The sequence below is a fragment of the Danio rerio genome, chromosome 8 (genome assembly GCF_049306965.1).
Source record: "Danio rerio strain Tuebingen ecotype United States chromosome 8, GRCz12tu, whole genome shotgun sequence".
Taxonomy (NCBI): domain Eukaryota; kingdom Metazoa; phylum Chordata; class Actinopteri; order Cypriniformes; family Danionidae; genus Danio; species Danio rerio.
Genome location: NC_133183.1, coordinates 55,835,016 through 55,847,209, shown reverse-complemented (window position 1 = coordinate 55,847,209; position 12,194 = coordinate 55,835,016). Strand labels below are relative to the sequence as shown.

Genomic DNA, 12,194 nt, shown 5'->3' with positions numbered 1-12,194 from the left:
AGAACTGCCTTAATCCTTTGTGGCATAGATTCAACAAGGTACTGGAAATATTCCTCAGAGATTTTTGTCCATATCAACATGATAGCATTACGCAGTTGCTGCAGATTTGTCAGCTGCAAATCAATGATGCTAATCTCCTGTTCCACCACGTCCCAAAAGGATCTGTTGACTGTGGAGGCCATTTCAGCCTGTGCAAATTTTTGCCTCAGTTTCCTGTTCTTAGCTGACAGAAGTAGCACCCAGTGTGGTCTTTTGCTGCTGTAGCCTATTTGCCTCAAGGTTGGATGTGTTGTGTGTTCAGAGATGCTCTTCTGCATACCTCGGGTGTAACGAATGGTAATTTGAGTTACTGTTACCTTTCTATCAGCTCCAACCAGTCTGGTCATTCTCCTCTGACCTCTGGCATCAACAAGGCATTTGCAAACCACAGAGCTGCCGCACACTAGATAGTATATCTTTTTTGGACCATTCTCTGTAAACCCTAGAGATGATTGTGCATGAAAATTCCAGTAGATCAGCAGTTTCTGAATTACTCAGACAAGCCCATCAGGCATCAACAACCATGCCACATTCAAAGTCACTTAAATCACCTTTCTTCCCCATTCTGATGCTCGGTTTGAACTGCAGCAGATTGTCTTGACCATGGCTGCGTTCAAAACCGCCTACTACTCAGTAGGTACTGCATTTGAATTCAAACGAACTACTCAGCTGTTAGAAAATCACGTTCTATACAGTATGAATGTGAAAAGTATGAATGGAATTCAGATGTACTACATCCGCCATTTTTTCATGGTGACGTGACCTACCTGTGTCAGTTGCGTCGCGTCACTTCTATTCATGAATTCTCTCGCGGGGCATTATGGGAAAGCGCAGCGTGCGTGGGATGCGCACTCCAGAATCTCGCCGGAAGTAGTAAGTAATCCGGGTACTTCTCGCATACTGATTTTCGAATTCTCTGAATTCGGACATACTACTCGGCTCACATAATGATTTTAGCGTACTATATAGTATGGACGTATGTGGTTTCGGACACAGCCCATTTCTACATGCCTAAATGCAATGAGTTGCTGCCATGTGATTGGCTGATTAGAAATTTGCATTAACGAGCAGTTGGACAGGTGTACCTAATAAAGTGGGCGGTGAGTGTACATTTATGCATTGTGTTGTTTACTGCAAATAAACAAAAGAACTAAATAGAAATGTGCTCACAAAATAAAAACTTACTTTAACTCAGCATTAATGAAACTAATGAAACAGGAACTTAATAGTAAATTTAGAAAAAGTATTGACATAAAAATTAATTTAAAAATGCAAGACTATAATAACCTTGGTTCAAGCAAGATGTAAAACTGAAATTTGCATAATAGGTCCCCCACGAAGGTCTGCAGGTCATCGGTGGTTACTCCAAGATTTCTGGCTGGCCTGGTTGGAATTAAAGTTAATGGTTCAAGCTGGATTTTCAAACTATGTAGTCTGTTTGAGTGGCTGAGAAGACAAAATGTTCAGTGTTCGCTAGATGTCCTTTCATCCATGCTAAGATGTCCACCAGGCAGATCCGGCGTGACCCCCACAGGATTGTCTGGTTCAAATGAAAAGTAAACCTGTGTGTCATCGGCAGTGGTCGGAGAATTATGTACATACATATCAGGTCTCAGGGAGGGTGTGAAAAGAGATAATGAACTGATCTCTAAGGTTTACTACCCCCATGGCTAGTTGATATGCTTTAGATACCTCCCTCTTAAGGGAACCAAGTACTAAGTAGAGTATCTGCGATTTCTAGTGATAGGAAGTTGGACAATGGGTCTGATGTTTGTTGTAAATTGAGAATCATTGACTTGGAGTCAGTTTTCACAATCTGCAATCTTCTATAATGAGTCTCAGATGAGTGTCCACTTTTAAGTCTCGACTGTTTTCTGTAAAACTGCTTATTTTTTGAAAGGCGATATCGGTTTAAAGTGTTTACAATCTAAATGAAAAGAGAGGACAGAGGCACTGTTTGTTACTTACTGATTAGTGTTGTGTTTTTAAGCACTGGGGTTACCCAGAATAGAGTGTTGTGGGAAAAACCTCTGTGAGAAGAGATGTGTTGATGGTGTGTGAGAGTACTAGTAGAGGTCATTTTGAGATAAAGCGCAAGATAATTTCAAGAGAAATGCGTTGAGGACTCTAGATTATTATCTGTTATTAGCTGCAGATAAAAACGTCTTGAGTTCCAGAATTTGAGAAGATGAGAAAGACAATTTTCTATAATAATATTAGCAAATGATTTAGCTGTTAAAGATGCAATAGAATGAAAATATGCATATACCCAAGCATACAGCATAGTGAGCCTCAAACACCATGGTTTACTCATTCCCATGTAAACTCCATAAGTGTAAAAGTCCAATAAGTGTAAAAAAAAAGGCCAATCGGAGCAAAACACAGACTCTGAAGATCTACATGGGAACATTAATAAGCACACCTTTCCTAATAGGATAACAGCAATGATCATTTTTCCGTTGTTTTTAAGTTTATCTAAGCTGGTATTATATTTACTGTGTTGGGACTCTTATTTTGAAAATAAGACAGACATTTTAGAGCTCTGAGGTAATGCAACCAGGCATGAAGTATCTCATCTCATCATGGCTTGTCATCAGAAAATTCTGGAAAGATAATCATAAATTTATTTAGCATGAGGTCTGTTTAAATATACCTTGTCACTTAGAGCTGTATATTGTGGAATTTGCTACGTTTGTTTATAATGAGGCATAAAATCCTGCTAAATATAAGTGTTTATTTGACATTTATGCACTGTGTCATATCACTCAGCTCTTACTGTGATTTTTCTAGAGTGAAAGGATGCCAATAAACTTCGAAAACTCATGTTTATGCAGAGGGTGAAATTAATTCCTACATGTGTTTTTGTAACAGAGGTTAGGAGGTTAGCCTCCTTGTTAAGGCTGATTTATACCTCTACTTTAAGCGCACATGTATGATCCGGCACAGCCTTCACACGGTCGCATAGCCCTTGCCATGGTTGACGCGCACTTCTAAAAAAAATTTACTTTACCTTGCAACGACACATAATGCAAGCTATGTGATTGGTCGACTTAGTACATAAATATATACACTAGATATCGCATGCAGACCTTGAGCATGCGTCAATACCACCGCCATATTGGTAGAGTGCTACCAACACAAATGTCATTCAACCGCAGTAGTCAAGACTTAAAGCCAATGTGAAGATGCTGGACTTTAGCCCTGTGTAGGGGTGTAGTAAGGAGCAAACAAATAAACAAAGCACAAAGGCAGAACATTTTATAGGTAAGAATTTGTTTTGTACTATTTTGTATGTTATGAACATTTCGCGCGATATTGATGATAATACAGTCACTTACTGCACTAATCATAAGGCAAAGTAGCAGCAACTCCCACTGAATACTGGGCTTATGCTAGTTTTGTTGAATAAAAAGAGCTAGCAATTTAAATGTAATATGACCACAAGACGCTGATGCTAGAAACTTGTATTATTGGCGGCTAAGTGAACGAGTCGTTCATAACGGAGATTCATTTAGAAACAAATTGCTCGCTCCATTAGAATGAGAAGTGAAGGCAGGAGAGGGGATGTGTTTCAGGACGCGGATTAGATTAAATTTAACAAGGAGGGAGGATAATAGATTTCCATGCACACAAACACTTGATCTTTGTTAGCAATACTTTTAATTTAAAAAATACTTTTTTAATACTTTAATTTAAAAAAATATTTGCATACTGACCAGCGGGAAAACTCTATATGATAGTTATATGTATATATGTGTATATATTTCGGGCACTGGATGGCCAGTCCTCCACTGCACCTTGGTCCCACATTCATTTCAAAGAAGCACTACTCTGTACTAAAATGGCAGTTCTATTGATGCATCCCTTCCATGAGACAACAACAGCTTAGCTACTTGGTAGCAGTGACGAGTGTGGGCGGTGCTGAGAGCTGCGAACCTGACAGAGCGAGTGTTTACAAGTGTCCTGTGAAGGAGCTCCAGTTGAAAACTTTTGTTTTGTGTTTAACTTATGATTAAAATTATTGCACATCCACCAGTTACAGCCTCTGCATGAGCGAGTTTTAGCTACTTGTACATTAAGGTAGCGTTCAGAAAAAACAAAACAGCCACAAAAAAACTCGACACAGAAGAACATAGAAACCTCCTGCCAGCTAGTGTTTCGGATATGCAGAGCAACACAAACAGCATGCAGAAGTATAAATGCATGACTACGTGCAAGGCTGGCGGTGTGGGTCACAGCGATCCCTCGTCACAGAAGGATAAACCAGCCTTTAGAGCTACTAACTCCCATTTGAAGAGTCGCTGGTTCGATCCCAGCTCGGAGTGGGTTGGTTGCTGTAGGACCGGCAGGGTTACATTGGTGCCATGACCCGGATGGGGGTGAATGTAACAGAGGCCAGCTAGTGAAGTGCTGTGCAGGTAAACCTCACTCCTCTGAACCTGAAAATGTGTTCTAGTGACAGACACTAAAGGTCTAAGCCTCCTTGTCAGAGCAACCGATTCCCATGCGGAGAGTCGTTGGTTCGTTCCCAGCTCGGAGCGGGTTGGGTGGTATAGGACCGGTGGGGTTACATTGGTGCCATGACCCGGATGGGAGTGAGGTTTAGGGAGCGTGAATGTAAAAGAGTGAAGTGCTGTGCAAACCTCACTCTTCTGAACCTCTAGTGACAGACGCTAGAGGCTATGATCTTTAGCCTCCTTGTTCGAGCAGCTGACTCCCATGCAGAGACTCGCAGTTCGATCCCAGCTCGGAGCAGGTTGGATGGTGTAGGACTAGCGGGGGTTACATTTTCATTACAATAAAACCACAAAATGCATCTCCCTTTCAGCTCCTTTTGTCGAAATTATAATTTAGCTTAGATTTCTTCACACAACTTAGGAGCAAACTAGGTTTCTCTGTTGGCATGAAGATCAAAAGCCTTTTGCTATGTTGGCATATTTCTGAAGCTTTGATCTTATTGCCAAAATATGATGCTGCATCAATCACGGAAAAAAGTAAAGCATATATTTATACTTACTGAGGTAAGCTATATCTTTTGATTTATACTAGTTTGGTCCAAAGGTCACCGGGGGTCTAAATGTAATATATTTTTTATTACTTCTCTTGTATTTAATAACAATAAACTGTATTTTATATTGTGTATTTAAAAGTAGAATGCATGTAAACTAGACGGAAAATAAAGCCAAGGTAACAAAAGGCAAATCATTATCTAAAATCACATTAAAATTGTACTGCTGGTGTGCCTAAAGCATAATCTTGTGTTTTTGTTTGCAGAAGGGTGATATTCATGATTTCTGTTTGATCTGTTTAAGGCTTTGATTTATCCTCTCACCGTGGCCTCCAAATCCACAACCACTGCCCGTCACAACGCAGCCAACAAGATCTTGAAGAACATGTGTGAGCACTGCAACACGCTGGTCCAGCAAGCTATTATGGTATGAAAACACACTACGTTTGGCTGTCTATGAAGTAAATGTTTTATTAGGTACACAATGGCAATATTTACAGTCTTGGAAGCTATTTTGCTTCCTCTTTTCTGCTAGATTTTGCTCTCAGACAAAATATAAAGAATGAATTGACATTTCCTCAAATCATATAAATAATGTTAAAGCTCGCATGTCAAATCAAGCCTCGAGCCATCATAAAATTGTAGTTTCTGCTCTGTTACTAATAGGAATTGAAATATACCATGTTCATCATTGGAAATACGGTATTATTTATGTATTTTTTATTATTAATTTTAAATGATTAAAAAAACCAATTGATCTTGGTTTTATTAATTCAGCTAGTGAGTTTCTCTGAGAAAATCCTGAGAATGAGACTTACAGTATAAAATAATTAAAAGCTTGTTTGATATGAAAGGAAGGGTTGCCAGGTTTTGTCAACAAAACCAGCCCAACGGACAGTGAAAACAAGGCCAAGACTTGCTAATGGCCAATCAAAACTATCCCGATAATATCAAAACTCAAAATTTGCCACTGCCCATTTGTAAAATAAATTTTTACAGCAATGTAGGCTTTATACATGGTTTGTTCTTTAAAAAATAACTGTATATTAGTAATCATAAAGATTCTGTTATCATAAAAATCATCTCACCTTAAAGTAAGGTAAATACATCCCCTTAAAGGAAAATTCTGCCATGAAACGAAAGTTAAGCTTGTTTTTTTCCCCACATTTACCTGTAAGGGTCCTGAAATTAGAAAGAAATGTAGGGCGGTCCACAATTTCATCCTATGAGAACCAATTGGATCATTGGAAGTTGGGTGTTGCTAACAAAATGAAGGAAGATTGACCAATGGATGAAGGCAGAGCAAAAACGAGACACGCCGTGATAGCCCCGCCCTAAGGACATTCCATGTGACCAAAAGTGAAGAAATGTCGTTTGGAGGAGGCAGATGTGATTACATATTCTGAGGGCAAATTCATTTTTACAAAATAACAAAGTGCACAGATACATTGTTTATAACAAGCATTAATATTTACAAATAAAAATAAGAAGAGTAAATTTAGATTTTATGTAAACCGCAAACTTGAGAAATAGATTTTAAATTAAATGTTTTCAAAATCTAAAATAAAAAATCAAACAAATTTGTTGCGGCGCGGGAATAAATTTCTGATTAAAACGAGGTAGCGGTTGGTAACTTTGATGTAATTTGAACGGGAGCAGGTGGTCTAACAATAAAGCGCTCCCAAGTCCTGACGTTATTTCGGAACAGCATTTCTGTGATTTCCTCGTTTTTATTGAACAGCCACTGCTCATGACTGTTAAACATGCTGAACGCATGACCAGTGCTTTATAACCAGTGCTTTCTGCACATGCTTTTTTCCGCACAGTCTGTGCGTGCAGCATCTTCATAACGGTCCTCAGAGAGGGCTTCACCAGTATGGCAGAGCAAAGTGAAGATGCGCTGCCCTGCAGCTTATATTAGAAAACTGTCAGTTTACTATTCAGAAACCCACATCAGGCAAGTCTGATGTATGGGAGTCTTTTTTATGCGTCGTAGATGCAAATGGAAAAAATGAGGGCACACTTTATTTTGATGATCCGTTTGGTGAATTTAAGTTACATTGCAACTAATTCTCATTAGATTGTAAGTAGACTGTTAGGTTGGGGTTAAGGTTAGTGTAAGTTGACATGTACTTGCAAAGTTTCTTATAATCATTTAAATGTCTGTTGAAGAGCAGTATCAGCAGATATTATACAGTCTACTAACACTCAAATGAACCATAAAAATATAGTATTACCAAAAATGATCCTTTGAGTGATGTGATAATACCTCGAGTTTTTACCCCTCTAGCAGTCTGAAGACTGTGAACCTCAGGTTTAAGGCGACACTAATGTCTTATCACAAAGGGGCAAACAAAACTGGCATTTAGCCTACAATCCTTTCACAACCTACACTTTTATCTGTTACCGCTCTCTTTTGGTAAACTCCATTTAATCGTGAGATTTTGGAAACAAGATCTAAATTTGGTGGGAGAGATTGGGTTGGGTAGAATATTATTCTAAGCGGGTAGCAGGTGAACAAAGGCTGAATATACAATGGGAGCGGTCGGGTGCGGAATAAAACCTTGCAGGAGCTAAAAAATTAGTTCAGCGCAGACCTCCAACTTAAGTTATTAATTCCATTGTAAATCGACAGACTTTGTTCTACTTCTGCAGTTAATTTTATTTAGCAACAATCCTGGAGAGCCCTGCCAAGCTGTTACCATGGAAATGAAAACAGCCACCCACTTCCTTTCATCGTCCACATTTTTTTAGTATACATTTGGTAGAGTAATACATTTCAATGAAACCATTCATTCATTCATTCATTCATTTTTGGCTTAGACCCTTTATTAATCTGGGGTCGCTACAGCGGAATGAACCACCGACTTATCCAGCACGTTTAATGCAGCAGATGCCCTTCCAGCTGCAATCCATCTCTGGGAAACATCCATACACACTCATTCACACCCATACACTACGGACAATTAAGCCTACCCAATTTACCTGTACTGCATGTCTTTGGACTTGGGGAAGGGGGGGGGGGACCGAAGCACTCAGAGGAAACCCACGGGAACGCAGGGAGAACTTGCAAACTCCACACAGAAACGCCAACTGACCCAGCCGAGGCTCGAACCAGCAGCCTTCTTGCTGTGAGGCGAGAGCACTACCTACTGGACCACCGCGTCACCCCAATACAACCACAAAAATACAAATAATAATTTAAGCCACGGAACAAAAAACAACCCAAGTAGTTAAAAGTAATCCAACTCGAGGACTTGGCAGCCATGATGGTGGGTATGGTAGCAGCTTTGGTAATTGCTATTTTTAAGCTTAGCCAAGGATAAAAACACAATCCGAAACATCTGCCAAAAATCCAAATCCCCACATGAGCACTGTTTCTACCCATGTTTAGGTGAGCGAGGAGCTTATCAGGGTCGCTATTCTCTGGCATGAAATGTGGCACGAGGGGCTGGAGGAAGCGTCACGTCTATATTTTGGAGAGAGGAACGTCAAGGGAATGTTTGCCGTTCTGGAGCCCCTCCATGCCATGATGGAGAGAGGACCACAAACCCTAAAAGAAACATCATTTAATCAGGTAAAAACGCTCATAACTCACTGTAAAGTCGAATTCCGTATGTAAGAGACTTTTATAAGCTAATAATGTCATGTTACAGTTAAATCACCACTGTTAAGGAGTATTTTGAGTCCAGTAAAATCACTTCACCACATGATTTATTGTGTATATTCTGTTTGTATATCAGGTAATAGTTCATTTTACAGTGTTGATCTTATATACAGTAGATGGAAGGCGTAATCATTATTACAGTAGGAATAAGGATGTTTCCAATAGTAACTTTTCACGTTAGTTCATAATACATTAGGATTACACTTTATCCATTATTTTTGGTGTCTTTTTAAATGCAAAAACAATAATAACAAAAGATTGGCTTTTGTTATAACAAATATTTTTGGATCTTTGACATTTTTAAAAATTCATCTTTGCACATTTGAATTAAGACTTGGAGAACTTTTGTTTTATACCCAAGTTTTAGAAAGCAGATTCCCACCTGAAGTTTGTATTCCATGAGCTCTCACTCTAAACCGCTTCATTTTTAAAGCCAAATTATCAAAGGTCATTTTATTAGGTACTCCTTACTAGTACCGGGTTGGACCTTCTTTTGCATTCAGAACTGCCTTAATCCTTCTTGGCATAGACTCAACAAGGTATCGGAAATTTTCCACAGAGATTTTGCTCCATATTGACATGATCGCATCACGCAGTTGCTGCAGATTTGTCAGCTGCACATCCATGATGTGAATCTCCTGTTCCACCACATTACAAAGATGCTCTGAGATTGAGATCTGGGGACTGTGGAGGCCATTTGAGTACAGTGAACTCCTTGTCATGTTTAAGGAACCAGTCTGAGATGATTCATGGTTTATGACGAGGCGCGTTACCTTGCTGGAAGTAGCCAGTACACTGTGATCATAAAGGCATGGACATGGCGAGCAAAACTACTCAGCTAGGCTGTGGCGTTGACAAGATGCTCAATTGGTACTAATGGGCCCAACGTTTGCCAAGGAAATATCCCCCACACCATTACACCACCACCACCAGCCTGAAATGTTGATTCAAGGCAGGATAGATCCATGCTTGCGTGTTGTTGAGATAAATTCTGACCCTACCATCTGAATGTTGCAGCAGATATCGAGACTCATCAGACCAGGCAACGTTTTTTAATCTTCTATTTTACCTATTAGTGAGCGTGTGCGAATTGTAGCCTCAGTTTCCTGTTTTTTATATGTGACACCCAATGGGATTGTCTACTGCTTTAGCCCATCCGCCTCAAGGTTGGACGTGTTGTGCCTTAAGAGATGCTCTTCTGCATACCTCTGTTGTAATGAGTAGTTATTTGAGTTACTGTTGCCTGGAACCAGTCTGGCCATTCTCATCTGACCTCTGGCATCAACGAGGCATTTGCGCTCACAGAATTGCCGCTCACTGGATATTTTCTCTTTTTCAGATCATTCTTTGTAAACCGTAGAGATGGTTGTGCGTGACAATTCCAGTAGATCAGCAGATTCTGAAATGCTCAGACCAGCCTGCCTGGCCCCAACAGCTATGGCACATTCAAAGTCACTTAAATCAGCTTTTTCAGCATCATTCTGAGGCTCAGTTTGAACTGCAGCAGATTTTCTTGACCATTTCTACATGCCTAAATGTATTGAGTTGCTGCCATGTGATTGGCTGAATAGGAATCTGCATTAACGAGCAGTTAAACAGTTGTGCCTAATAAAGTGGCCAGTGAGTGTATAGAATGTAAATCAGCCTTTAGCACTCCTATTGGTTCATGGTTAAACAGTCATCATTGTTTAAGTGAAGTATTGTCAGGTATTGTTACTCATACACCAAATTAGTCCCCTACCGGAACCGGGAATCAAACCTGCAACCTTTCGATTACAAGGCCAACTTCCGACTGCCCACTGCTTTCCATTATGCTTATCCAATAACTTTGTCCCAGACAAAATCACCCATTGAAGATTACATATTCTAGCCTAGAATTATAAAACTTTATGATTATAGAATCTTTAATGATTCCCAAATTGTCTCAGATGTGCAATTCTTGGACAGAATTGCACAGTGTGTGTCTGGCTCTATTTGACACACCATTCTTAGGTCTTGAACTCTTTACTAACAAGCTTATGAGATCATTCAGATGTGTGTGTGATTAAGGAGGTATTGAAAATGTGCAATGCTGTGCATTCTACTTGAACAAGGCTGGAAAACAATGTTTTAGGTGAAGTTGGGAGATTTGTTTTGTTCCTTGTTTTCACAATGTGTGTACCAGGGCGGGAGTGGGACTCCTTTTTAGCTCTGGAGTTTCAAGCCTTAGACCGGCCCACCTCAGTCAACGACTGACAATAATAAAATAACGTCATTTCCAATTCAGTTTCAAATGACACTAACACGTCTTTTTCAAGCACACAGCTGCTTTAGAACTTCTAATGTTTTTCATAAATTTGAGAACATTAATTCTTTATAGATATCCAGTCCTTTGTAACAGTCGTCACACAGAAAAATATGTATTCCTATATAAGTAGCCCAAACAGTATTTTATGTCTTAACACTGAAAAAAAAAATAATAATTTTATTCTGGTGAGATTTGAACTCGGGTCGGCTGTGTCAATGCGTAACATGCTAACCACTAGACCACGATGGCGCTGTTAAGCACTGCCGTGCAAAGCGTGTGTTTTTTTACCCTACTCCTTCTCCCCATTTTAGATTTCTGATCAAGTTATGTTAAGATTAAAAGTTAAGATTTATTAATGTAGTAAATCATCAGATTTTCATTAAGCAGGTGTTATATTCATTAATAATAATTAATATTCACTAAGGTGCCGCTGTTTTGGGTGGAATGGAGTGCAGCCCTCAGGTTAATGATGATCATCATTAACCTGCAGGCTGCATTTAGCTCACGGGGCTGCGAGAAAATAAATAAAAAGAGCAGAGCTGCGGCAAAATATTAATTAAAAAGATTGAGGTTATGGTCAAATAAACAAATAAATTAATAAAATGCAACTGCTGAGAGTGCAAGCAGCTAGGGACACCGGCCCTCGCGGCCAAAAAACGGACCGGCCCACCGGGAACTCTCCCGGTTCTCCCGATCAGCCAATCCGGGCCTGGTGTGTACTAATAGTATTTGTTACTGCTGTGTATAAATGTTGAGTAGATAATGATCTGCCCTGTATCACTTTCCTTTTTCTAATTGTGGCTTTGATTTCAGGCTTATGGCCGAGATCTGATGGAGGCGCAGGACTGGTGTAGAAAGTACATGCGATCGGGTAACGTCAAGGACCTGACGCAGGCCTGGGATCTGTACTACCATGTGTTCCGCAGGATCTCCAAACAGCTGCCACAGGTCTGACAACTGCATTTTTAACTCTCTATAACTCAGAATAGATTACTTAAATCAGCCAGAAGCAATATAATCAGACATACAAGTTGATGGATTGTGGATTGAGAACCAAAAATATGAACCATGTTAAAACTCACTAGCAAATTGTTTCATGAATGGAAAGAGGTATTTCAGAATGAGGACTGAAATGGGCACATTTTAGTTTGGTTTAGTTAAAATTGCTACAGTACTTTATTAAAGTGAACATC

At 39.7% G+C, this 12,194-nt stretch overlaps 1 protein-coding gene and 1 long non-coding RNA gene across 2 annotated transcripts in view; one reads left to right on the top strand and one right to left on the bottom strand.

Moving 5' to 3' along the window:
- Positions 1 to 12,194, bottom strand: part of LOC141375927 (uncharacterized) — a 101,854-nt gene that overhangs the window by 24,091 nt on the left and 65,569 nt on the right. The window lies entirely within an intron of this gene.
- Positions 1 to 12,194, top strand: part of mtor (mechanistic target of rapamycin kinase) — a 244,731-nt gene that overhangs the window by 199,487 nt on the left and 33,050 nt on the right. The window contains exons 43-45 of the mRNA NM_001077211.3: positions 5,352 to 5,474; positions 8,442 to 8,624; positions 11,815 to 11,949. Of these exons, the coding sequence (NP_001070679.3) occupies positions 5,352 to 5,474; positions 8,442 to 8,624; positions 11,815 to 11,949 (441 nt within the window). The remainder of the gene's footprint in view (positions 1 to 5,351; positions 5,475 to 8,441; positions 8,625 to 11,814; positions 11,950 to 12,194) is intronic.